The 26,452-nt window shown below is 47.0% G+C and overlaps 1 protein-coding gene across 1 annotated transcript in view; it reads left to right on the forward strand.

Annotated features, from left to right (window-relative positions):
* Positions 1-26,452, forward strand: part of LOC121271486 (brain-specific angiogenesis inhibitor 1-associated protein 2-like protein 2) — a 69,288-nt gene that overhangs the window by 6,496 nt on the left and 36,340 nt on the right. Inside the window, exons 2-4 of the mRNA XM_041177467.1 lie at positions 4,555-4,630; positions 14,761-14,847; positions 26,359-26,420. Coding sequence (XP_041033401.1) covers positions 4,555-4,630; positions 14,761-14,847; positions 26,359-26,420 — 225 coding nt within the window. The remainder of the gene's footprint in view (positions 1-4,554; positions 4,631-14,760; positions 14,848-26,358; positions 26,421-26,452) is intronic.

Raw genomic sequence — 26,452 nt, forward strand, 5'->3', positions numbered from 1 at the left:
GAGCCTGTAGACCATTCCCACCATTGACTTGAGAAACAGAGTTGACGTTTCGAGTCCGTATGACTCTTCTTGTTAAGGTCGGACAGGCGGCCCTGTCAAGATCTTTAATTGGTTTATTAATGGCCTTAACAGGCCGTTGACAGTTCAGCGGGCACGCAGCCGACTCCGTGTGCACCCGCCGAATGGAAGATCGGAATGATACAGGGTGACATCGGGACGCACACCCGACGTCACCGCCCGTCATTTTATGTGTCAGTGAGCGGAGCCTGCCCCTGCACGCTAAACAGAAAGTTCTCCCCTATGAGTTAACAACACTCGCTATTGATAATCCACAAATCAGCCAGCAAATTCAAGAGATTGGGAGATATGGCTAGTTGGGGATCTCTGGAACTTGCTGGTCAATTTACGCCATTTGCCTCAACCAACCAACATCTGGCTCTCTGTTTTCCTGCTACCTTTAAGAATTTGCTGGATTTGCACACGAATTGCCCATTGAACTTGCTGTGGAAAGTTAAGGCTCACAATTAATAGGGCAAGTACCTTTTTTAAGAATATGATAATTGCTAATGCAATGCTAATCAAACTCTGGTGTAGAAAGGGAATAGTTTCAACTGGTATGTCTCATTCCTGCCTGTAGTAAATTGTTGCTAAAGATATTTACAAGGTCAAGTTTTTGATCTTTAACTTTTTTTCTTACTTCTCATTTCTGTCTCTTTTTACTCTCGCTCTTGATTCAATTTTCTCTCTCTTTATTTCTCTTTCTGTGCCCGATTTAATTTGCTCTATTTCTTCTCTGTCATTTGTCTGTATTTTGTCAATCCATGAATCTCATTGGTTAAGGAGATAGACTTTTATTCATAAAATCCCCAAAGCCCCATTGCCCTCATCGTGCCACTTTCAGCTCACAATCTCCATTAAGATAGGGCACAAAAACCTCGAGGTGAAGTACTCAGGAAAAAAAATCTATGAATCGTGCAGATCACGAGAAGCCCCAATTAAACAAAATTTGTTCCAATGTGTTTTGATCAGATGGTGTCCCTGAATCACTGCAGAGTTGCGAGGGGTTTGTCAAACCCCTGTAATATCTCAGGGATTTAGACTGAATGACCAGGATTTTATAGGCCCCGCATGAGATGGAGCGGCCGGAATAATTGTGGGGAATTGGGTTGGATCAGCTCCATAATGTGGTCCCGCTGTCAGGGCATTTTACCCAGAGCGGGACTGAATTTTTAAGAATGTATTCACAGGATGTGGGCGTCGCTGGCTGGGCCAGCACATATTGCCCATCCCTAATTGCCCCTTGAGAAGGCGATGGTGAGCTGCCTTCTTGAACTGCTGCAGTCCATGTGGTGTAGGTACACCCACAGTGCTGTTAGGGAGGGAGTTCCACGATTTTGACCCAGTGACAGTGAAGGAACGGCGATATACTTCCAAGTCAGGATGGTGAGTGGCTTGGAGGGGAACTTCCAGGTGGTGGTGTTTCCATGTGTCTGCTGCCCTGTCCTTCTAGATGGTAGTGGCCATGGGTTTGGAAGGTGCTGTCTAAGGAGCGTTGGTAAGTTCCTGCAGTGAATGTGGTGAGGCTGCCTGCCCCAAGGAGGTGGGCAGCGGTTTATATCTGTAAAGGCCCAATTAGGAGCCACTCGTCCTTGCTGCTGGCCTTCTGCCGAATGTGGGACTGCAGGGGGAGGCTGCCAACTAAATGGAGACAGCCTTCCAGTGGCAGCACTGGGGCAAAGCTTTCACACACCAAAGAAGGGGCTGCGGGCAGGGACTGCAATACCCACTGGCCCTTCCCACCTGGAGAGATTTTCCCTTCAACACTTGGCACTGTGATCTTTACAATTTTTACTTTTGCCGATGGTAAATGTTGAGCTGTTCAAATCCCAAAGGGAAACTTGAAACAACTGCCACAACTTTGGAGTTTTGGCGTTTGTATAAATTTTAAGATGTGTGTCTTGAATTCAGTAGTAATAACACCACCAAGCCTGATAGGTTTTACAAAACTAGATTAAACATTTATTAATAAGATAAATGATTTTAAGCACATGCATATGTCTACAAATTACTACAAGAATAACTTCAACATCCCCGACTTGATCTGACTCCCAGTTACACTTTTGTTAAGGCAACAGTAATTCACATAGATTTTAAAATACCCAGGCAAGGTGACACACAATACCCTGAGCAAGTCAAATTCAAAGTGAGTTTTCTTAACTTCAGTTCTTTGAAAACAGCAGCTTGAGGCATAGATGCTGAAGGCTTTTCGCACTTGTATAATCTTAAAATGCCTACCCTTACACACAGCCTTCACTCCTTTATACATATTTTCCCCTTTGAATGCAAATTCCCATTGTTTCACTATGTCTTTGGATTTTATCTACCTGATAATAAAAACCTCTTATAGCACTAAGTTTTACCAGTAATCTTTGGGAAAAATAAACACATGGCAGAATTTTGCCGTCGGTGAGCAGGGGGCGGGGCCCGTTTGCTGATGCATAAAATGACACAGGATGGCATCAAGCAGAACCCCTGACATCATCCCGCCCCATTTAAATTTTCAGGAAGGTGGGGGCGCAGCAAAATCAGCTGTGGGCCCGCTGACCTATCAATGGCCAATTAAGGCCATTTTAATGACAGGATCTTTTAAACAATTAAAGGACTTGCCCGTCCAACCTTAAGGCTGGCGAGCAGACCAGGAACCCCAGCAGCAAATGGAGAAAACATGAAACCTCATCCACTGGCGGGATGAGGTTTCATGCAGGGTTTTAAAAAGTTTAATAAAGTTATAATGTAAATTATGAACATGTCCCATCTCATGTGACATTGTCATCTGAGGGGGACATGTTAGGGAATTTTTTTTTTTCTATTTTTAATATTTTTAAAAGTGGAAGTGATCTCCCTGAGGCTGCACTTAGCCTCAGGGAGATGTGCTCTCTTTCCTGCACATGCATGAAAGAGCGCACTCTTGCTTTTGGGGAATCCCCCCCCCACCCCCCCAACTGCCCTCACGGGAACGCATAGCGCTTCCCACTGGACATCGCGCTGGGCGGGCCTTAATTGGCCCACCCACATAAAATGGCGGCGGGGCCCGCTTCTCCGGTGGGGATCGGCTCCTCGCCTGCTGGAGATTGGGTCAGGCCCGCTCGCTCGACAGGCAGAAAATTCTGCCCAGTGTTTCTAAACTGCACTTGGCTAGGTGGCACATTTCACCCCCTCCTTTGAAAACAATCAAGTCTGGTTTCTTTAAAAATGCAAATATACTTTTACCTTACAATCTCAAACTTCACCCATGTTTACTATGTTTATAACAAAGTCTTCAGACCAGCTGTCTTTAATCTAGTTGTCTCACGCACACACTCACACCCCACTATTACTCTATTTAACAATAAATTCCAACATTATGAGAGTTATTATGACTTCCTGACACTTTACTTACCTGCTCTGGCTCCCAAGGTCACCTACATACCTCAGCAGCAACTACTTCTCTGGGTGTCACTGTTGAGGTTTCAAAGTTGCCAGCCCTCCCAGGAGCCCACCTGCTGCCCTTAATTGAATAGCAGGCCCACAGGCGGCCAATTAAAAGGCTTCTAATAGTAAAATTGCTGAGCAGGTCTGCTGCTGGTAAGTGTGGATACCCCTGATAAATTAAGTGCAAGGTCTCAGCTTGTTAGCGCTCTTGCCTCTGAGTTCAAGTGTTGCACCAGGGTTAAAGTGCAAAAACTGTGACTAGCAATCCAATGCACTGCTGAAGAATCAGCAATCTTTTGGGTGAGACATTAAACCGAGGCCCCTCAGCTCGGTGAAATAGATGTAAACAAATCCCATGGCACTAATTTGAGGAAGAGCAGGTGAGTTCTCTCCCGGGTACCCCGGCCAATATTTAACCCTGGACCAACATTATAAAGCAGACATAAACCGGACATTATCATGTTGCTGTTTGTGGGAGCTTGCTGTGCACCGATTGGCTGCTGCCTTTTCTACCTTACAACAGCGACTACACTTTAAAAGTTCCTAGTTGGCTGTGAGGTACTTTGAGACATCTGGTGCTTGCGAGAAGTGCTGTAAAAGTGCAAGCCTTTCTTTTTCTTTTTGCTAGCTGCTAAAACATCAGGTTCCCTCAAAAATAAACCTTCCATCATTCTTAAAAAATGGCACAAATTTTCCAAACCTGGCATTCGCTTTCATTTCACCATTTTTTTCCCCGCTGTTGACTGGGATGGTGTTTTATTTTAACATCGTGTCACCGCTGCCTACAAAACTGCCACCACACTCGCAAAACAAAGTAATTGTGCAAATCTCTCTGCGTGACAAACTGTTGCGATTATAAATATAAAGTATTCGTGCATGCAAATCCTGACTTTTGAACCATGAGGTCATTCATCTGAGGCTGGGAACAGCACAGCAGTTTTTAATTTCTCCTATGAATAATCCTGGTTTCTTTCCATGAATTTAATAAAATGCTCAGTAATTTAACCTAAGCAAGACGCACTTGCCCTTGTAATTCAATGCTTATGATGTTTGGCTGTCTAATCGTTTTGTGTTCGATTGTAGAATATTATGGAACAGTTCAATCCCGGACTCCAGAATCTCGTGTTCCTCGGCACCAACTTTGTCAGAGCTTTTAGAAGTATGTATTTAACTGGATGGTTCCTGTCTCATTTAGTTCTCATCTTAACGTTGTTTTAAGGTTTGTTGAAACTCGAGATTGAATCATAACGGAACAAATTTATGAAAGCTTAAAAGTCCTTCAAGTACGCCAACCCCAACTGACATATTGGCTAACCTTGCTAATCTGGGTCCAGCTGCCCATTCAGGTCTTTCTATACAGATGGTCAACTTCTGCTGATTTTGAACGTTCACACTGCTGTTTGTGGGGACTTGGTGTGCACGGCTTGGCTGTGTTGCAAGGGAGGAACCTAATGGACCACGAAGGCCAGAGAGTCAATACAGCCATTCGGCCCACCGAGTCCGTGCAGGCTCTCTGTAGAGCAATCCACTCAGCCCCATTCCCATGCTCTACCCTGGTAGCCTGACAAGTTTGTTTCCCTCAAGTGCCTATCCAATTCCCTTTTGAACTCATTCTTCATCTCCGTTTCCATCACCAAGCGAGCTCCAGGTTATCATCACTCGCTGCGTAAGAAATTTCTTCCTCATACCTGCCTTTATATCTCTTGTTCAAAACGTCAGATCTGTGTCACTTAGTCCTTGTACTTTCGGCTAATGGGAACAGCTTTTCTTCATCTACCTTATCTAAACCAACGTACACCTCCATTAAATCTTGCCTCAGTCTCCTTTGAGGCAAAGGGAATAGCCTCACCTTCTCCAATCTAGGCCGCAGATCCAGACTCGAGTCTATATTGAATGGCATCTCAGCCGGAAAGTGGACAGGACACAACAATTGATTTTGGTGACCATGGGTTCGAGAGGGGAGAACCGCGCAGGGTTCTGCTGATTGCTTTCCAGAATCCTCAACTTTGAGCTCATGTATAAATAAGAGGTAAAACCTGGGCTGGGCTGAAATTTCCCCATTATGGACTAGCTTGACACCATTCAATATCGAGCTGATACAGAAATAATGGCCACTTATATTGAGGAGTTGGAGAGAGCACCCATCGCCCGCAGCAATCCCTTCAGATGGGAGGGGCGGGGGGGGGGGTGCGATATTGTTGGGTGAAGAGATTCAGGAGATTGGTTTGATTTTGTACATGCTAGTGCTGATGCTCCAGACTATTTAAGTCTCACTCATTGAATTTAACCTATTTTAATGTATCTCATCAGAGGCTGTGCGGGAGAGGGTCAGAGTCATAGAGATCTACAGTGTAGAAAAAGGCCCTTCGGCCCATCGAGCTTGTGCCGGTCAAACAAGTACCTAACTATTCTTATTCCATTTTCCAGCACTAGGCCCATACATAGCCTTGTATGCCATGGCATCGCAAGTGCACATCCAAATACTTCTTAAAAGTTGTGAGGGTTTCTGCCTCTACAACCCTTTCAGGCAGTGAGTTCCAGATTCCCACCACCCTCTGGGTGAAAAAATTCTTCCTCACATCCCCTCTAAACCTCCTGCCCCTTACCTTAAATCTATGCCCCTTGGTTATTGATCCCTCCAACAAGGGGAAAAGTTCCTTCATGTCTACCCTATCTATACCCCTCATAATTTTATACACCTCAGTCATGTCCCCCCTCAATCTCCTCTGCTCCAGCGAAAATAACCCCAGTCTATCCAATCTCTCCTCATAACTAAAACTCTCCAGCCCAGGTAACATCCTGGTAAATCTCCTCTGCACTCTCTCTAGTGCAATCACACCCTTCCTATAATGCAGATTCCAGAACTGCACGCAATACTCTAGCTGTGGCCTAACCAGCATTTTATACAGTTCCAGCATAACCTCTCTGCTCTTATTAAGGTTAATAAAGGCAAGTATCCCATACGCCTTCTTAACCACCTTATCTACCTGCCCCGCCACCTTAAGGGACCGGTGGACATGCACACCAAGGTCCCTCTGATCCTTGGTACTTCCCAGGGTTCTACCATTCATCGTGTATTCCCGTGCCTTGTTTGTCCTGCCCAAGTGCATCACCTCACACTTATCCGGATTAAATTCCATTTGCCTCTGATCAGCCCATCTGACCAGCCTGTCTATATCCTCCTGTAATCTAAGGCTATCCTCCTCACTATTTACCACCCCACTAATTTCTGTGTCATCCATGAACTTACTGATCACCCCTCCAATTCAAGTCTAAATCGTTTATATATACCACAAACAGCAAGGGACCCAACATCGATCCCTGTGGAACCCCACTGGACACAGGCATCCAGTCACAAAAACACCCCTTGACCATCACCCTATGCACCCTAATCAGCCAATTCTGGATCCAATTTGCCAAACTGCCTTGGATCCCAAGGGCTCTTACCTTCGTTATCAGTCTCCCGTGCAGGACCTTATCAAAAGCCTTGCTGAAGTCCAAGTAGACTACGTCAAATGCACTGCCCTCATCTACACACCTGGTCACCTCTTTGAAAAATTCAATCACATTGGTCAGACATGACCTCCCCTTAACAAAACCATGCTGACTGTCCTTGATTAATCCCTGCCTCTCCAAGTGTAGATTAATTCTGTCCCTCAGAATTGCTTCCAATAGTTTCCCCACCACTGAGGTTAGACTGACTGGCCTGTAGTTCCCTGGTTTATCACTTCCTCCCTTCTTGAATAACGGTACCACATTGGCTGTCCTCCAGTCCTCTGGCACCTCTCCTGTGGCCAGTGAGGTATTGAAAATTATTGCCAGTGCCCCTGCTATCTCCTCCCTTGCCTCACTCAACAGCCTGAGATACATTTCATCCGGGCCTGGAGATTTATCTACTTTTAAGCTGCCAATCCACTTAGAACCTCCTCCCTTTCTATGCTAATTTCTTCAATTATATCACAGTCCTTCTGCCTGATTTCCATACCCACGTCGTCCCTCTCACTTGTGAACACCGACACAAAGTATTCATTTAGAACCCTACCTACATCTTCCGGCTCCACACACAAATTACCACTATGGTCCTTAATGGGCCCTACTCTTTCCCTAGTTATCCTCTTACTCTTAATGTACTTGTAAAATAACTTTGGATTTTCCTTCATTTTACCTGCCAATGTTTCTTCATGCCCCCTTTTTGCTCTCCTAATTTCCTTTTTAAGATCCCTCCTACACATTCTATACTCCCCTAAGGCTTCAGCTGTTTTGAGACCTCGGTATCAGCCATAAGCTTCCTTTATCTCTTTATCCAGTCCTGTATATCCCTCGACATCCAGGGTTTCCTGGATTTGTTGATCCCATCCTTTATCTTTACTGGAATATGTTGGCCCTGCACTCTTCCTATTTCCTTCTTGAATGAGTCCCACTGCTGTGATGCAGATTTACCTAAAAGTAGCTGCTCCCAGTCCACTTTGGCCAAATCATATCTGTTCTTATTAAAATTGGCCTTCCCCCAATTTAGAACACTGATTTCTGGCCCATCCTTGCCCTTTTCCATAACAGCCTTAAATCTAATGGAGTTATGATAACTATCTGCAAAATGCTCCCCCACTGATACCTCTACCACTTGCCCGGCTTCATTCCCTAAAATTAAGTCCCGGACCGCCCCTTCCCTTGTAGGACCTTCTACATACTTGCTTAAAAAGCTCTCCTGGATGCATTTTAAGAATTCCGCTCCCTCTAAGCCTATCACACTATGACCATCCCAGTTAATGTTGGGGAAATTGAAATCCCCCACTTTTACTACCCAATTATTTTTATACTTCTCTGAAACTTGCCTACATATCTGCTCTTCTATTTCTCTCTGACTGTTTGGAGGCCTATAGCACGCTCCCAGCAATGTGATTGTTCCTTTTTTGTTTTTCAGTTCTACCCATATGGCTTCATTTGAGGAGCCTTCTAAGATGTCATCCCTCCTTACTGCTGTAATTGGTTCCTTGATATAGCAATATCCCCTCCTCTTTTACCTCCTTCCATGTCTTGACTGAAGACCCTATATCCTGGAATACTGAGCTGTCAATCCTCCCCTCTCTCAACCATGCCTCTGTGACAGCAATGACATCATATTTCCATGTGTTAATTTGTGCCCTCAACTCATCTGCCTTATTTGTCAGCCTCCTTCCATTAAAATAAATACTATCCAACCTTGCCAAACTCCCTTGTGCCTTAACTGGCCTGTAATTTCTATGCCTTCCTGACTCACTTGCTCTCTCTTCTAATTTTGGCTGTGCATCTCCCCCTGCTGAATCTCCTCTCAGGATCCCACCCCCCTGCCAAGTTAGTTTAAACCCTCCCCAACAGCACTAGCAAACCTCCCCACAAGGATGTTGGTCCCATTCCGGTTCAGGTGCAACCCGTTTGCCTTGTACAGGTCCCACCGCCCCCAGAAATGGTCCCAAAGTCCCAGAAATCTAAAGCCCTCCCTCCTGCACCATCTCTCCAGCCACTCATTCATCTGGACTAAACTCCTATTCCTATACTCACTAGCACGTGGTACCGGAAGTAATCCAGAGATTACTACCTTTGAGGTCCTGTTTTTTAATCTGCTTCCTAGCTCCCTAAATTCTGCTTGCAGGAACTCATCCCTCTTTCTACCTATGTCATTAGTACTAATATGTACCACGTTGTCTGTCTGTTTGCCCTCCCTCTTTAGAATGCCCTGCAGCCGTTCAGTGACATCCTTGACCCTGGCACCAGGGAGGCAACATACCATCCTGGAGTCACGTCTACAGCCTCAGAAACGCCTGTCTGTTCCCCTTACTCTCGAGTTTCCTACCACTATTGCTCTTCCCCTCTTTTTCCTCCCCCCGCCATGCAGCTGAGCCACTCACAGCACCATGAGCGTGGCTGCACTGCCCAGAGAAACCATCACTCTCACCGTTTTCCAACACTGAAAAATGGTTCTGGAGGGAGATGCACCCTGGGGATTTCCTGACTATTTGCCTGATGTCTTTCTTCTGAATGATGGTCACCCATTTCCTCTCTGTTTGCACTTCCTTAATCTGTGGGGTGACCACGTCTAAAAATGTGCTATCCATGAAACCTTCAGCCTCGCGGATGCACCTCAGTGCCTCCAGCTGCCGCTCAGGCTCCGAAACCCAGAGCTCAAGTAGCTGCAGCTGGTGGCACTTCCTGCACACGTGGTTGGTCAGAGCACAAGGAGCGTCTAGGACGTCCCACATGTTGCAGGTGGTACATAACACGGAACTGAGCTGCCTTGCCATGCCTCTGGTTGAAAACAAACCCCTCACTTTAAGTTAAATACAGTAAAAAAATGTTAAATCATTTATGTACTTTAAATAAAAACCTAGAACTTTTATCTTTCCTTAGCTTAATTTATTTTAAACTGGAGAAAAACTGGATAAAAACTGGGGAAAAACACTTACCCACTACTCACCAATCAGCTCTCACCTTTATGCTGTGCATCTCCCCCTGCTGAATCTCCTCTCAGGATCCCACCCCCCTGCCAAGTTAGTTTAAACCCTCCCCAACAGCACTAGCAAACCTCCCCACAAGGATGTTGGTCCCATTCCGGTTCAGGTGCAACCCGTTTGCCTTGTACAGGTCCCACCGCCCCCAGAAATGGTCCCAATGTCCCAGAAATCTAAAGCCCTCCCTCCTGCACCATCTCTCCAGCCACTCATTTTGAACCTTCTCCGCACTCCCGCTGGTTCTGAACTCTCCGCCGCTCTCCTGCGCTGTCTTGTGATGTCACTCTTGTTATTTTCAACAAGAACTGACTGCAGGACGCCCTTCCCAGACTGCTTCACCACGATGCTGACTGCAGGACGCCCTTCCCAGACTGCTTCACCACGATGCTGACTGCAGGACGCCCTTCCCAGACTGCTTCACCACGATGCTGACTGCAGGACGCCCTTCCCAGACTGCTTCACCGCGATGCTGACTGCAGGATACTCTTCCCAGCAAAAGGTGGCACCTCCTACAGTGCAGCACTTCCTCAGCACTGCACTGGGAGTGTCAGCCTTGATATTTGTGCTGAGACCCTGGAGTGGGACTTGAACCCATAACCTTGCAATTCAGAGGCTAGTGTGTTACCAAATAAGCCACAGTTGACACACCTCAAGAGAGTGTGAGTGAGCGCGTGTGGGAGGGACAGCGACTGGGAAACCTCTGGCACGTGGCTAAAATGGCCATTCTTCAAACTTGAGCCTGGGAACTGAGGATCAGCTTGAAGTAACGGGGCTTGAAGGCTGATAGCTAACTCCAAACGCACTTGGGCCTCATTCCTAAAGGGCACCAAGACCTCCCAAACTCAAACGCAGATTATTATCAGAATACCAGTCAAGAACCTGTATCCAATTCAGCAATGTCGGGCCTGCAGGCAATGAAAACTACTCCTGGACACTGAACAAAGTACATGGCTTATGAACACATGGGTGTTTTTTTTGTTTTATTAAAGTTGTCTTGCCAGTTCTGATGTGTATCACTATTGTACTGTACAACCTTCACTGCTGCTTTTCTGCTGTTCTGGAGCCAATTACCATATTTGTCTGACTTTTTTTTTGCTGTGTTCAATTGAGTGCTATGTGGAGCTGGAGGACTGATTTTTTAAAAAGATCTCCCTGTTCCCCTGCTCGCTTGTATTGCTGTCAGTGTGGATGGAAATCAAATGCTTTCTTGTAACGCTCCAAAACGAAGTTTGTTCTTGCGCATGGGAAGACCGGTTGAATGCTTTGTTCTTGGGATATGGGCAGTGTTGGGCTGCCTTTCTCTCCCATCGCTACTTGCCCTGGACGCCTTCCTTTCACAGCAAATGTGTCTGAACTGGATGACCTCCTGGGTGACTCAAGAGATCATTGGGTGTCCACCATGCACTGAGGAACTGGAGTCACATGAAGACTGTACCAGGTGGAACTGGCAGATCCCCTCCCCTAAAGAAACCCAGTTTGAGCTTTTTAAAATAATGCAGCAGCTTTCATAGAATCATATAGCAATGGAGGAGGCCATTAGGCCCTTTCTGCTAGTGCTGGCTCTTTGAAAGAGCTATCCAGTTAGTCCCACTTCCCTACTCTTACCCCATATCCCTGCAAATTTTTACTTTATGAGTACTGATCCAGTTCCTTTTTGAAAGTTACCATTGAATTTGCTTCCACCACATTTCAGGCTGTGTATTCCAGATTATAACCACTCTTGGAATCAAGAAAACCTTTTCTTCTTCTTCCCTTTGGCTCTTTTGACAGTTATCTTAAAGCTGTCTCCTCTGGTTACTGACCCTCCTGCTGTTGGAAACTGTTTCTCCTTATTTACTCTATCAAAATCCATCATAACTCTGAAAATTTCAATTTTAAAAAAAATTGTGTCACGGGATGTGGGCGTCACTAGTTAAGCCAGCACTTGTTGCTCATCCCTAATTGCCCTTGAGAAGATAGTGTTGAGTTGCCCCCCTTTCAACTGCTCTACTCTAAGGAGAACCACCCCGGTCTCTCCAGATAATCGTAGCACCTTGCCACTGGCACCAAGGTTACCAACCCTCCAGGATTGGCCTGGAGTCTCCAGGAATTGAAGGTCAGTCTCCCAGGACACTGCTGTGTGCAACCCTCAGTAAAAATCATTGGGGTATTAAAAAGGATTGTCTTTTAAAAAACTTTCTTTGAATATTTCTCTTTACCGGATATAAAAATATTGAATGTCATAAGTACATAACCACGGAAGAAATGGAAGCAGGAGCAGGTCCTTTGGCCCCTCCAGCCTGCGCCACCATTCAATAGGATCATGGCTGATCTTTGACTCCACTTTCCTGGCCGATCCTATATCCCTTGATTTCCGTAGCTCAGTGCCCACTGTAGTGTTCAATGGTTCAATTGTTCTATGTTTGAACATGCAAGTCTGGTAATTAATCTATGCTCCACTGTACTTGATTGCTTAAGCCTGGCTGTTGAATCAGAGATAAATAAACAGACACAGAAGCTGAGCTGGGAGGATGGAGTAGACATTTTAAAGCATTGCGTAAAACTCTCTAAAATAAAGTTCCTGCACACTTAGAAACTAATGTCATCTCTGTGTTGTTCTAAGGAAAATCAAATATCTTAAATACATAGCATCCACCACATGACCTCCTGCTTTCAGCCCCCCACCACAGCACTCACGCTATTGGTCGCTCCACACGTCTATCCTTGTGGCTCCGCCTTCCATGCATACCCACTTTGTATTAGCTGATAGGCTGGCTCTTGATGGCCAGTCTTGTCCCCTATCCCAACACTTTTTAGAATGAATAAAATGCACCATTGTTTTCTGTACTGCCCTCTATCATTTCTTCCCTGGCAGTGTTCAGGAAATTGGCAATTTAAGTCCTGGAGACTCTTGGACAATCCCGAGGAGTTGGAAACCCAACACTAAAGCTTCCTTGGCCCTTGTCTCGAAAGGGCTTTGTGGGGGAAGGGCAGTGCTATGGATCCAGGGCTATTCTGTCTGCGAGTCAAGTGGTTTTATTGCGGTGTGTATGCGGCTCCCTTGTTAAAGTGATGAGTCATGGTAACATGTTGATTTATTGCCCTTATCATCCTGTGCTTGAATAAGACGGACCCACCATGTTGTTTATTTAGAAGCCCTCTGCTCCTGAGTCCTCAGCTGGCCAAGTCTACACACTGTGATAAACTGATGGTTTTTATGAGGGTGCTTAGCGTCTAGTTTTAAAAAATTTTCTTCTGTGGGCTACACCAACAACAACTTGCATTTATATAGCACCTTTAATGGTCTGAAAATACCCTTCTCAGGAACGGTGGCCTCTTCACTGGAGCTTACCAAATGATAGCTTCAACAAGGAGGGAAATAGTCCTCGTCATGCACCCCGCCAATCCTGTACTGGGATTTCACAACCGCAAGCGGCACTTTGCATTTATATAGAGCCGTCAAGGTAGTGAAGATGTCCCCCGGCGCCTCACGGCAGCATTATTAGACAAAGTCTGACAAAGAGATATATGGACTGATGGGTAAAGAGTTGGTCAAAGATGTAGCTTCTATGGAAGAACTTCTTCTCTCAGAGGGTCGTTGGTCTGTGGAATTCTCTTCCCCAGGGAGCAGTGGAGGCTGCGTCATTGGATGTATTTAAGGCGGAGTTAGTGGGTTTTTGGTGAACAAGTGAGTTAAGGGAGGCAGCCGGGAAAGTGGAAAACTACAGTCAGATCAGCCATGACCTTATCGAATGGTGGAGCAAGCTTGCTGGACTGAATGGCCCATTCCTGCTCCTCGTTCTTATGATCTTAAAGGAGGAGGAAGAGAGGTGTCGAAGTTTTTAGGGAGAGAATTTTGGACCTTAAGGACCAGCCAGAGGCACGGCCACCAATGGCAGAGCAGGAGTTGGGGATACGTAAGAGGAAAGAATGAGAGGAGGACTAACATCTCTGCGAACTGCAGGGCTGAAGGAGGTTAGAGACGTAGAGAAGAGAACAGTCATGGAGTGATTTCAATACAAGGATGGGAATTTTAAAACTGTGGCAATCGCTGGCAATGTTGGTTAGCCAGTGGGGCTTTGACGTGAATTAGGATACAGGCACTAAAGGTTCGGATCGGCTCTACTTATCAGGCTGTGTGTGTTGCTATGACCCAGTGCAATGGTCTGCTCTCAGACAGCAACTGATGCAGCTCAAAATTACCCTCAAGCGGCAAGAGAGAACGATCCAGGGTAAAGGAATTCCTGAGCTGGGTAGAAAAACCTTTTGCTGCACTTGATTCCTCCACATAATGAAATGCAAAAAGGTTAACATTTATACAGTGCCTTTCATAGTCGTAGGACATTCCAAGGTGCTTTTTATCCCGTGTGATGTGGTACAATTAGGAACATGGTGCACGCAAATTGTCTGCACATTTCCTACATGGTAATAGAGATGGTTTTTAAGTTCAACATGCCGATGGAGCTCACCTTGAAATAATGGGTTCCCAAAAATCAAGTGTGCTAGCCAGGTGAAGTGGGTCAGGGCCTTCTTGATGGCTACGTAGCATGAGCTCCATAAATTGGATACCAAGGAGGAGGTGATGGTGTCGCCGTATAGTCGCTGGGCTAGTAATCCAGAATGCTCCAGGGACCTGGGTTTGAATCCCACAACGTCAGGTGGGGCATCGTGAATTGTGGGAGGTTGCTCGCTATTTTCTGACTGTGGCTGGGAACCCATGAGCGATAGCCCCACATTCCCCCCCCCAAAACATCTACGGTCAGTAACTTTTATTGAACCCCCTTTTTAAATCTTCTTTTTAATTGTCTTCTCACCATCTTTCCAGTGTTGGCCACAGCAGCTAACGCCTATTTCGTTGCGGTTGGGAAATTCGGCGAACAGGCCTTGGAGACGTCCACGTCACAAACCTTGGGTAAGAGTCTATGTCCCTGAGAATCAGGGGCTTCCAGGGTCCCTGGTCTCTTTGAGTTAAGATGGTCACCGAACCTGTTTATACAGCGAAACACTTCTAGTCATGAAGTACATATGGCTTTTCTTTTTGTCAAGTGTTCTTTAAGGCGAGGGGCACTAGGTGCAGCCAAATGGAATGCCTTCATTGACAATGACTCTTGGACCAGGTAAAGCTCAGGTTAGATGCAGAGTAAACCTTGATAACAGAATCCTGGGACTCCCTCCCTAACAGCACGGTGGGTGTACCTACACCACACGGGCAGCAGCGGCTCAAGGCCGCAGCTCACCACCGCCTTGTCAAGGGCAGTTAGGGACGGGCAGTAAGTGCTGGCCTGGCCAGTGATGCCCGTGACCGAACGCAAAAAGAAAACCCTGAATGGCACCCAAATGAGATCTGGGGGTTTCTGCACTCGCCCTCCTGTGGTCTGACTAAATTGCCTCTTGGCACCTTCCTTCTTTGAAGCCCCTTGGGAAATTGGGTTGATGCTGTATAAAGTCACTTCGGGCAGGGCTTGACTTATGACGAGCGGTCTGAGGGGGCCTCGGGTTGGGTTTTACCACCCACGTTTACGTAATCCATGGCGCCATGACATCAGGCCAGCAGTCCGAGGTAAGCCGGCCAGTCTCTCATAACACGGAAGGCGAGCAGGCCTTCAGAAATCAGATACCTGCCTGTTTATTTGAAGATTAAACAAAAAAAATTAACAAGCCATGGAGCTTGTTAAAATTTGCCGACCGACCTCAATTTTTCATCGGTCACTCCGTTTTTGGCTAGTCGCCCGGGAGGAACATTGGGAGTGAGGTTACGCCAGGTGTGAGGTGGTGGCGCCTGCAAGTGGTGCCACAGCCACACGTGCGGCAACAGAGTCTGCTCCTGAAGGTGGCACTCTTTGGCTGTGAGTAGACGAGAGTGCAAAGGAAAGGGGCCTTTAACTTGTTGGCCAGAACCGACTCCTAGTTCATGGCCCTAAAGCCTCTCCCACTGGACTAGATGCCTGGTTGGGCACAGAGACCCCTTCATAACACTGATTGACTAATATTCCCATTGGCTGGCCAATGTCAGGCTGGCTGACCCTTGATCCACGGTGCCGAAATGGTGGGGCTGCGGGGGGGGAGTGGACCACACACTCCCCCCCTGTTCTGCCCCTCTTACCCCGCCAGAAACGGTAAAGTCCAGCCTTTCATTCTCAATAATCTAGTGTTACTTAAGCGGTCCCCCGCTTCTCCCATTACCCCCCTGAGCGGTATGACTCCTGGTGAAGGGGGAAGTGACGCACACAGATAACAAACAGCTGAGACAAAGGGACAAGTGCATGAAGGAGAGGGGAGAGGGGCGGTGGAACTTGCTGAATCCATAATGTGGAGTTCAGCTGATCCTAATCGTTTTTAAGGACTGACATGAAGTTTGTTCGCAGCGATCGAAGTTTAAGGACAGGATTTTACGTCCCTTGGGTGGGCGCGCGTACCCAACCCAGTCAGGCATAAAACCACACGCGATGGCGTCAGGCGTGTGTCCCACCATCATCGCGCCCTCTCACAATCTATTGGTTGACAAGCGCGCACGAAAGTTGGCAGTGTGCCCGCCGACAATTAAGAGACTTATTAAGACCCTTAAGCAAGTAATTCATTTATACTTTTTGCTGCCAGTCTAACCTTATGGTTGGCAGGCGGGCGAAAAGGCCAAGAGGCCTTTGCATTTTTAAGGAAATTTCATCCAATGGTAAGTTTCCAAAGGTAAATAAAAATCCATTAAATATTTTTCATCATCATTTTAAACATGTCCCTCTTCGTGTGACTGAATCATGTGTGGGGACATGTTTATATCATCTTTAAAATCTGTATTTTCATTTCTTCAAATCTTCAACTCCCCGAGACAGCTCTGAGCCCCTCAGGGAGCTGTCAGCGTGCGCTCCCCTGCACATGCACAGACTCCTGCGCTCAGTCTCCTCCCGCCCTCACCCCGGCAGCGCTGAGCTCCTCAGCACGCGTTCCACGCTGGCTGGCCGCTAATTGGCCTGCCAGCCTGAAATCACGGCCGGGGGCCGATCGTGGGCGGTGGGTCTTTTCCTGGCCACTACTCGGGCCTGCTCACCGCGCCCGCCTAACAAACAGAAAATCCTGGCCTAAGTGATATTTAACTCCGAAGGGCTGGCTATCTTGATTCCAAGCCTGCAACCGGGATTAACGTGGTGTAGCTGCGCTTTTGTTAAAGAAAGTGAACGAAAGAAAACCTGCAAGATGGTGCGATATGGGCTGGGTTGCTTGGCAACCGAGAGATTGGCAGACATGGGATTACTATCACGTCAATCGTGTGAGGGCTGGAGAACAGAGAACTCTCTATGTAAGATGAGCAACAATTTGATGAGACTGCCAAGGGACAACTGGCCAATCGCTGAGCCTTTGAGAAGGCGAGCTCAGCCTATTCAGAGCCGACCATGCGGGTAGCGAGCACCGAGCGGGGTATAAGAAAGATGATGGCCAGCTAGCTCAGGATGAAGTGGTCTGATCAGCTACTTGGATACCAGAAGGAGGGAACTGATCGCTCCCTCAGTTCCAACTCTTGGACAAGCCCAGGCAACCTTGCACACGTGGACATGTGAGTATAAGTCTTATTGAGTGTAAGAAGACTTTTTTTTGTGTGCCGAATAAACATGTTGTGCGCAAACAATAATTTGGGAGTCTTGAGTTGCTGATACCCAGAGTAAACCTCCGAACCAGAAAAGTGGATATTAACTTACAAAATACATCGTTTTAGTAGGTTACAGTTATGTACCCTGGCCAGACCCGGAGATTTGATTAGGAAGCAATAATGTTTTATTTAAACATTATATTACGGTTGAGATTCAAGACACCTGCTTTTGGAATAAAGCCGCAAGTTTCCACAATTTTGAACAATCAAAAATAAACTTTACTGTGCAAGTTCAGAAAAGATAAAACAGTTTACAATATCTATCTTTACTCTAATGTTCAGGATAAGTATGAGATATATGTGAATTAACAGATGAACTATGGTCGAACACATCACACACCAGAGTAAATGACAGAAGCTACCAAGGCAGAGTCCATGGATTTCTCAAGAACCCACCGAGACATCAGTAAACGCCAAGTCAAACAATCTCACTGAAACTCTGCCTCATGAGGAATTCCCAGCTTCTCCTTCAAAGAACTCTCCTTGGAATTTTATCCAAAATTCTCTCCCCCAGATGTCTTCAACGCAGCCCACCTCACAGGGTTTCAGTCTCACCTGCCGAGATTCCTTCTCCCTGATTCCCGAGTACATTCAACACTAGCTTGTAAGCACACTTTCAGATCTATGGCCATGCCAAGCAGAACACCACTGCTTTAGAAGAGCACCTTTGCCCCAACAGACCTCTTTATTTAAAGCTTGCTCCCTGCAGCTCTTTCTTCAACTTAACCTGGCTGGGACTTGTTTCTGGCCCTTTTGTTGTTGTGACACTTGTTGGCTGACAGCCTGCTTCCAATTGACTGCCTCAAGAAGAGTTGTTCACTGAATCTTGAACTGATCAGGTGACCTATCAAAACACTCCCAGAGGTTCCCACTTTTGTTACTAGGCAGGAACCAGTGTAACATTGGAACATCCTGTACCTTAAATGTTACAATCTCCACAGACTGCTAATTTAGTACACAGGGACATTATAAATTGAATTCATAACACTATAGGGTTAAAATCCAGGCACCCAATGTGACAAGATACTGTGTTGATCCAGGAGTGTCCAATCTGCAAACCGTAAATCCTTTAAGTCCATGAAACTTAATCCAATTAGTACTTTTTTTTTACTTTAGGGAGTACTTGGAATTTACTGCACAGAAACAGATCATTCAACCCAAATGGCCTATGTCAGTGTTAATGTTCCTCCCACCCTACTTCATTTAACCGTATCAACATTCCTTTCTCCCTCAAATAGATGGGGGGAGGCAGTGGCACCGTTGGATTGCCACTGGACCCAGGGTAATGCTCAGAGGAATCTAGATTCAAATTCTGCTATGGCAGATGGTGAAATTTAATTCAATAAAAATCTAGAATTAAAAGTCTGATGATGAAACCACTGCTGAATTTTGTAAAAACCCATCTGGTTCACTAATGTCCTTTAGGGAAGGAAATCTGCTGTCCTTACCTGGTCTGGCCTACACGTGACTCCAGACCCCACAGTAATGCCCTCTCAATGTGGACAATAAATGGTGGCCTAACCAGTGATGCCCACAACTCATGAATGAATAAAACAAATCTAGCTTCCCCTTAAACATGTCTACACTATTCACCTCAACTACCTCCTTGTGGTAGCAAGTTCCACATTCTAACCACTCTTTGAGTGAAAAAGTTCCTCATTGGGTTTATGTTCATGGCCCCTAGTTTTAGACTCCCCATCAAGTGGATACATCGTCTCAACATCTACCCTGTCAAAACCCATCATAATTTTAAAGACCTTGACTAGGTTACTGCACCCCGCTCCACCCCAACCCCCCCACCCCACCTCCCCCACCACCAACCCCCCCACCCCACCTCCCCCACCACCAACCCCCCCACCCCTGCCCCCCACCAGCTCCCCCACCTCCCCCCACCCCCCGAATCCAGCCTTCATTTTTCTAGAGAAAAGAGCCCCAGCCTGTTAATTCTTTCCTAATCGTTATAATCTCTTATTTCTTGTATCATCTTGACCTATTTGGTAAGTAAACCCGACATCAGTTAGTATCAGAAACCTATAAAATGTGAAAATTAACGGGAGCATGGGTTTGACCTTTACTGGTAAGCATAGCCTATTCTGTTTTTTCATGGGATGTGGGTGTCGCAGGCTGGGCCAGCATTTATTGCCCATCCCCTAATTGCCCTTGAGGAGGTGGTGGTGAGCTGCCTTTTTGATCCACTGCAGTCTATTTGGTGTAGGTACACCCACCGTACTGTTAGGGAGGGAGCTTCAGGATTTTGACCCAGCGACAGTGCAGGAGCGGCCGATATATTTCCAAGTCAGGATGGCGAGTGGCTTGGGTTTGAAGGAGGTTTGTGGCAAGTTGCTGCAGCGCATCTTGTACCTGAAAGTCTACAATACAAACCTGTCAGGCCTACGTTTGAACAACGAAGAATTTGGACACCTTTGTGCTAACTCACTGGGCCATTCAACCACCGACCACCACCCCCCCCCACCCCGCCCCCTCCCCACCTCTGCAAACAAATAAACATTTAGGACCAGGGTTCCCATATGATAGCTTGGTGAGTTTAAAAACTGAAGACCTCCCTGACCTGTGGGGTCCCCACAGCTTCCCCAGAAGGAAAAACCAGTAAAACTTGGGAAATGACTGGTACTTGTCCGAACTGGTCTTGTATACCTTAAAATGGAACTCCAGTTTGGACCAGTGCCAGTACCAGGCCTTCTGGATTGAATTTGATATCAATTTGAGAAGCCTGCGGCCTAAGCTTTCTAGTCCTGCCTGCTGGCCACAGCTGGAGTACTGTGTGCAGTTCTGGTCACCACATTATAGGAAGGATGTAATTGCGCTGGAGGGGGTGCAGAGGAGATTCACCAGGATGTTGCCTGGGATGAAACATTTAAGTTATGAAGAGAGGTTGGATAGACTTGGGTTGTTTTCATTGGAGCAGAGAAGACTGAGGGGCGACCTGATCGAGGTGTACAAGATTATGAGGGGCATGGACAGGGTGGATAGGGAGCAGCTGTTCCCCTTAGTTGAAGGGTCAGTCACAAGGGGACATAAGTTCAAGGTGAGAGGCAAGAGGTTTAGGGGGGATGTGAGGAAAAACTTTTTTACCCAGAGGGTGGTGACGGTCTGGAATGCGCTGCCTGGGAGGGTGGTGGAGGCGGGTTGCCTCACATCCTTTAAAAAGTACCTGGATGAGCACTTGGCACATCATAACATTCAAGACTATGGGCCAAGTGCTGGTAAATGGGATTAGGTAGGTAGGTCAGGTGTTTCTTACGTGTCGGTGCAGACTCAATGGGCCGAAGGGCCTCTTCTGCACTGTGTGATTCTGAGATTCTGCAGGAATTGTGGCAGGCAGCTTGGAAATTTTGACAAGACCAGCAAAGGGCCTCTTGGCTTTGGGCGGGGATTTCCGAGCCCATGGCGGACAGGACTGGAACATCACCCCCCCCCCCAGGTTTTAAATCATGTCTCCCCTTGCACTCTTCTACCTGATGTGACTGTTGCAGGCCGAGAGGGACTTGCTTCTTGACTGATGTCACGCAATGTGTGGCCTTATGGTTCCCTTTGGAACAGTCAACTTTAGGTGGCTAAGTTTACCAATTTCAGTCAAGATTCAGCCGAAAAGGGGAACTGAAATCACCCAAACAGCCTAAAAGCAATTGTTCTAGCAGGGCCAACCAGGCTATAGATGGCCGAATATAAAACCCACCCCTCCGTGGGTAGTAACCCCCTGCAGCACCAAAATGGGAACTAACTTTGCAGCCTGTAACTGTCTCTTTAAAATAAAAAAAAGCGTCAAATACTTTGACCTGGATCTTAACTTCCACCGAACAGTAATCACTTGTTGTTAAGCAACAATATAATTTATTATCTGGCTGGAGGGAGCCTGGATTGGATGGAAGAGAATCACCAACTATTGCAAAATGCATTTAGCGCAATAGTTCCTTATCTCCCACAGGGTCCCATAAAGTGGCTGTTTCTCTGCTCCTCACTTTCTGTGTCTTTATGCTGCAAGTGTAATAAGCTGCGGACTTCAATATTCTTGTTGTGCGAGGGGAACAGGCTTTACCAGTTTAGGATGCGGGCCCCCATTATCCTACTGTTGGGACACCTCTGACAAATCAGCTGAACTCTCAGCGGGAGCTCATCTTCAAGTGGGCATGAATGCACGTATCCAACTCCTCACTCCTCCTCCCCACCCCTGCACAACTGTGAAAGCACTTGGTACCAGCACAGCAAGTTTAGTACAGCTGCCTGGTCTGGTATGGTACGAAGCACAACCCTCCAGGGTGAGGGTTAGGGTTAGGGAGTTATAGAGCTGAATGATCTCGGCCCCGTGGAGGTGGGTTAGGAGGCAGGGCCGGGAGCAAGGTTACAAAACAGTGCGTCAAGTGCCCACGCCGGAAGTGGGGTCAACTTGGCAAGAGGCCTACCTGCCCGGCAGTGTCAGGTAGCCATTTAGGCCCATGAACTGGCTCATTGGAGGACCCATTGATGGGTTCCCCTACTGAGCCCAGAGCCTGGCAGGGGAATTGGAGGCTCCCTGCCAGTGGGAGGCCAGGGGCCTTGGAGGCTCCACTAAGTTACGCCAGCTCCACCCGCCGGGATGCGGTGGACAAAGCTGTAGCCCTAAGCCATCCTGTGAAGGAGTTCGCCCTCCACTGACAGCGCTGACCAGGCAAGGTCAAAATCTGTTTCCATCCCCAGTTGCCCTTGAGAAGGTGGTGGTGAGCTGCCTTCTTGAACCGCTGCAGTCCAGGTAAGGTCGGGATTGAGTCTTTCTGTGATTCACCCTGCAAATGGATAGCCAGCTTCTGGTCTCACACATTAAGAATAATTATGTGGGGTGATGCATAATAAATGATTTGACATCACATTCTAGGGAGGAGCAGGGGAGATTTGACCTTTTTTTCCCGCAAAAATATGCTTTATTCATAAAATATCTGAAAGAACATTACAAACGTTTCAAACTGGCCATCGCAACAAGTACAATAATATTTAAGTTTTCCACACGGATCATCCCACACCCTGAGGTGCTTCAGTGCAATCCAGGAAACATTACAGACATTTCAAAATAGTCGTAACAGACAGTCGGACAGGGCAATGGTATTTAGGTTGTCTACATAGGTCATGTGGCACTCCGAGGTGCTTCAATGTAATTGTGATACATGTAGATTCACTGGATACATTCAATGTTGAGTCATACGGCCCAAGGAGATCTGAACAATTCCCAGCTCCTCGGTGCCCTATGGATGAAAGGTTGTAGAACGCAACCTTTCCCCATCGCGCCTTTGTGGTGGTCGTCCCAAACTTTAGTGCGTCCCTCAGCACCTAGCCCTGGACCTTGGAATGTGCCACGTTCGACTGAAAGAAACAGGCAATAGGTAAAACTAAATTAAACAAGCTCCACTTGTCCTTATGCAATGGGCTCTGAACCAACACGCGTTAAAAGGGTTGTAAGAAAAGTTAAACAGAAAGAAACGTTGGTACCTCTGGTAGCTAACACACCCATATTAGTTCATTTTGAAGAAAGGGTTAAGCTCCAAGGCTGAGGTAATTCACGCCATTTAATGAACAATTCTCTCCCATTTAATTACCGAGGCCAGAACTTTTCCCTCGTTGGGCTGACTCGGCAGGAGCTGGCTGGGGTGGTTGGGAAGCCACCCGCGATCGGCTCCGCTCCGCGATTTCACGCGGGTGGGCCGATTAAGGCCCGCCTTGCGTGGATCGCGAGCGGCAGCGCCCAGCGCTACATGTGCGGGCGGGGGGACGGGGAGGGGGGGGGCGGGGGTAGGAGGGGGGAGAATGGGCCTGGGGCGCAGTTTGCACACACGCGCTAAAGAGTGCTTCAGTCTCCCTGAGGCACGGAGCTACCTCAAGCAGATTGAAGCGCTTTTTAAAAAATAGTTAGTGAAGGCAGTAAGAATTTAATAGAACATGTCCCCTCACGTGATTCTGCCACATGAGCCGGGACATGTTTTGAATTCAAAAATAATGTTTATTTGCTTGAGGAAACCCCATCCTGCTCATGGATGAGGTTTCCTAAAAAATGTAAAAGCCGCTTGGCCTTTTCGCCTCCTCGTCAACGGGTAAGGTTGGACGGGGAGCGTTGTTTTGATTTTAATTAGCTTGTTAATGGCCTTTCAATTATCGGTGGGTTTGCAGCCGACCCCGGCGCACGCCCGCCAAACGAAATATCGGGCGAGCGCCCGATGATGTCAGAACTCACGCCCGCCATCATCACGTGGCATTTCATGCTCGGGCATGTCAGGTGTGCGCCCGCATGCCGAACGTAAAACTCTGCCCCAATTGTATACAAACAGAGTAACGTTTCCAATTCGTGTAACCAGAACACCCTGAGTTCTGGTTAATCATGACCGGCCGCATGACTAAGATTTATGAGTAAACGACGTAGGTCACCCTTGTGTGGTGGATGGATTGTGGAGGGGACGCGGAAAGCGTCCTCCGAGATGCGCCCTCGCCTCACAACGCCACATGGAGACAGCCTTTATCGTCTCCATTTGCAGATGGCGCTTGGAGAAGAGGAGGGGAGGCGAGCATGAGGAGGCAGCTGAGAGAGTTAGATGAAATCAGACGAACGGAAGATGCAAGGACAGCTGAAGCCGAGGAGGAGCTGAATCTCAGGGGAGATCTGCACATGACGGACCATTCTGGCGGAGTCAAATGGCGTGAATAGACCTGCAGAGTACAAATTGGAGGGTCACATAACTCAAACCGCGCAGTAGACTGGTCAAACTGCATCTCAAGCCCAGCTTGGTCACTGAGAGAAGCATTCGGACCAGAGAAACAGTGGGGACAAAACGCTGAGTGAAGCTGACCCCCATTGCCAGAGATTGAGTGTGAATACAGGCCAGAGAAACGAGGGTTCTTCAGCTTGGTAGGGATGGAGCCTTGCTTATATAAGAGGATAAATGATATAAGTAGGGTATGTTTGAAGATCATGGGGGTAGGTTAAGGGACTAAACAAGGTGATGTAATCCAAACCAACGTAAGGCCTGGTGTTGGGAACTTGCATTTATATATAGCACCTTTAACATAGTAAAACATCCCAAAGTGCTTCATAGGAACATTACAAAACGGATGTTAACACTGAACTACATCAAAAATTTGGGCAAAGGAGGCAGGTCTTAAGGAACGTAGTGATTTGAAACATAGAGAAAAATTTTCGCTCCCAAGTCAGGTGCACAGATCAGGAAATTTCCCGATTCTGCAAACCCAACTTGGAAGAGAGTGCTTCGAATGGTCGGAATTTTGTTCTGGGTGGGGTGGTGCTGACTGGAGTAGGGTCCATCACCCCCTGGAAACAGGGTGGAGGCAGCCACAAGGGCAGCCGGGTGCCAAGGCTGGCAGGTTAAGACACCTGTCTTGGTGCTCTGGGGCTTTGTCAAGTTGTAATAAAAAGAATAAGATGAAAAACAGTCCTCTAGCCCTCCCTCTGTCACCCCCTCACCCCACCCCCCACAGTCTCCCCATACCCCATCCATGCCAACTCATGTCCCCATCCACCTCCATGGCCCCTCATATCCTCCATGCCAGTCTATGCCCCTCTATCTCCCCCATCATCTCTATACCAACTTAGTGCCAACTCATGCCATCCCATACCACCATCCGCCATCCTTTGCCCTTACACCCTCCATGCCAACTCACCCAATAAGCACAATGGACAGAAGTCAGGAGCCTTACTGTGATTAAATAAAATAATATTCTAAGTATCTATTACAGACTTCACTATATTAAAAAAAACTCTCATTGATAAAAGACCATTCAATATAGTTAATTCCCTTCAAGTACTTAATTCCTTATAAAATCAAGCATTTGTATTCATAACCCCATAGCAAAGATAGCCAATCTCTTTATGACAACTTGGAACTGTCAACCAAACTGTGGTAATGATAGATTGTGGAAACTGTCAAGCAGAAATAATACTATTCAGACAACAAACATCGACTGGAATTGCATGTACCAGTTTCTTTTAACTGCAGGCTGTTTTTTTTTCCTCAAAATTTAAAGAGCAGGGGATTTAAACGACTTAATAGGTTGACGGTTCGATAGACCTTATCTGCTTTTTATGCACATTCGTGTCCACTCTTAACAAACCCAAATGATTACCTGACCTCTCCCAAAAGGGCACCTTGCCACTCCCAGCGGTGTACCTGACCTCATCAAGAGGGTGCCTGATTTCTCCAAATAACTCTGGTGGGTTTAGACATTGAATCAAATTTGTAAAGTCAACGATTTGTATTTCAGAAACCTGGGTGACCAAAATTTCTCCTGTTTGAGGGCACCTCCATTAATGTGCCGCTGCCTTCATGAACCGTGAAAACCTCTCACCCTTGTCTCCCCGCCACTGCACCCCCCCCACCCCACCCCACCACCACCACCCCCCCCGCCCCCCCCAGTGAAAATGTGTGAGTGCCGGAATTGGGGGCGGGACTCCCAGACTGTGGGCTTCAGCCCTATTTTGGTTAAGGCACCGAGCCTTTCTGGCTTTGCGAAAATTCGGGCCATGGTGACCAAAATTTGGAAGGGTCTTCCTGGTAGGATGTTGGAGGGGAAATATCTTGGATTCATCGATGCCATGATGGAAGGACTACAATGCGTAATTTGCCAAGACGAAGGGCTGAAAGACCTCCTTCATTTGTATTTATCCTCTGATGTTTTAGCATAGATTAGATTTCAAACCACCTTCCTAGAGGTGAATGGGTAGTGGTTTGAACCTCTCCAGTGTTATCTCTTTAAATTGATTTTCCTATTTGTTCTCCTGTTCTTGTTAAGGTCAGATCTTGCTGCAGATGACAGATACGCAGAGGCAACTGAGCAATGACCTGGAAGTAATTGTAAGTACTTCCTCTTTTAAGTGGGACAAAAT

This window comes from Carcharodon carcharias, chromosome 31, assembly GCF_017639515.1.
Source record: "Carcharodon carcharias isolate sCarCar2 chromosome 31, sCarCar2.pri, whole genome shotgun sequence".
NCBI classification, from domain to species: domain Eukaryota; kingdom Metazoa; phylum Chordata; class Chondrichthyes; order Lamniformes; family Lamnidae; genus Carcharodon; species Carcharodon carcharias.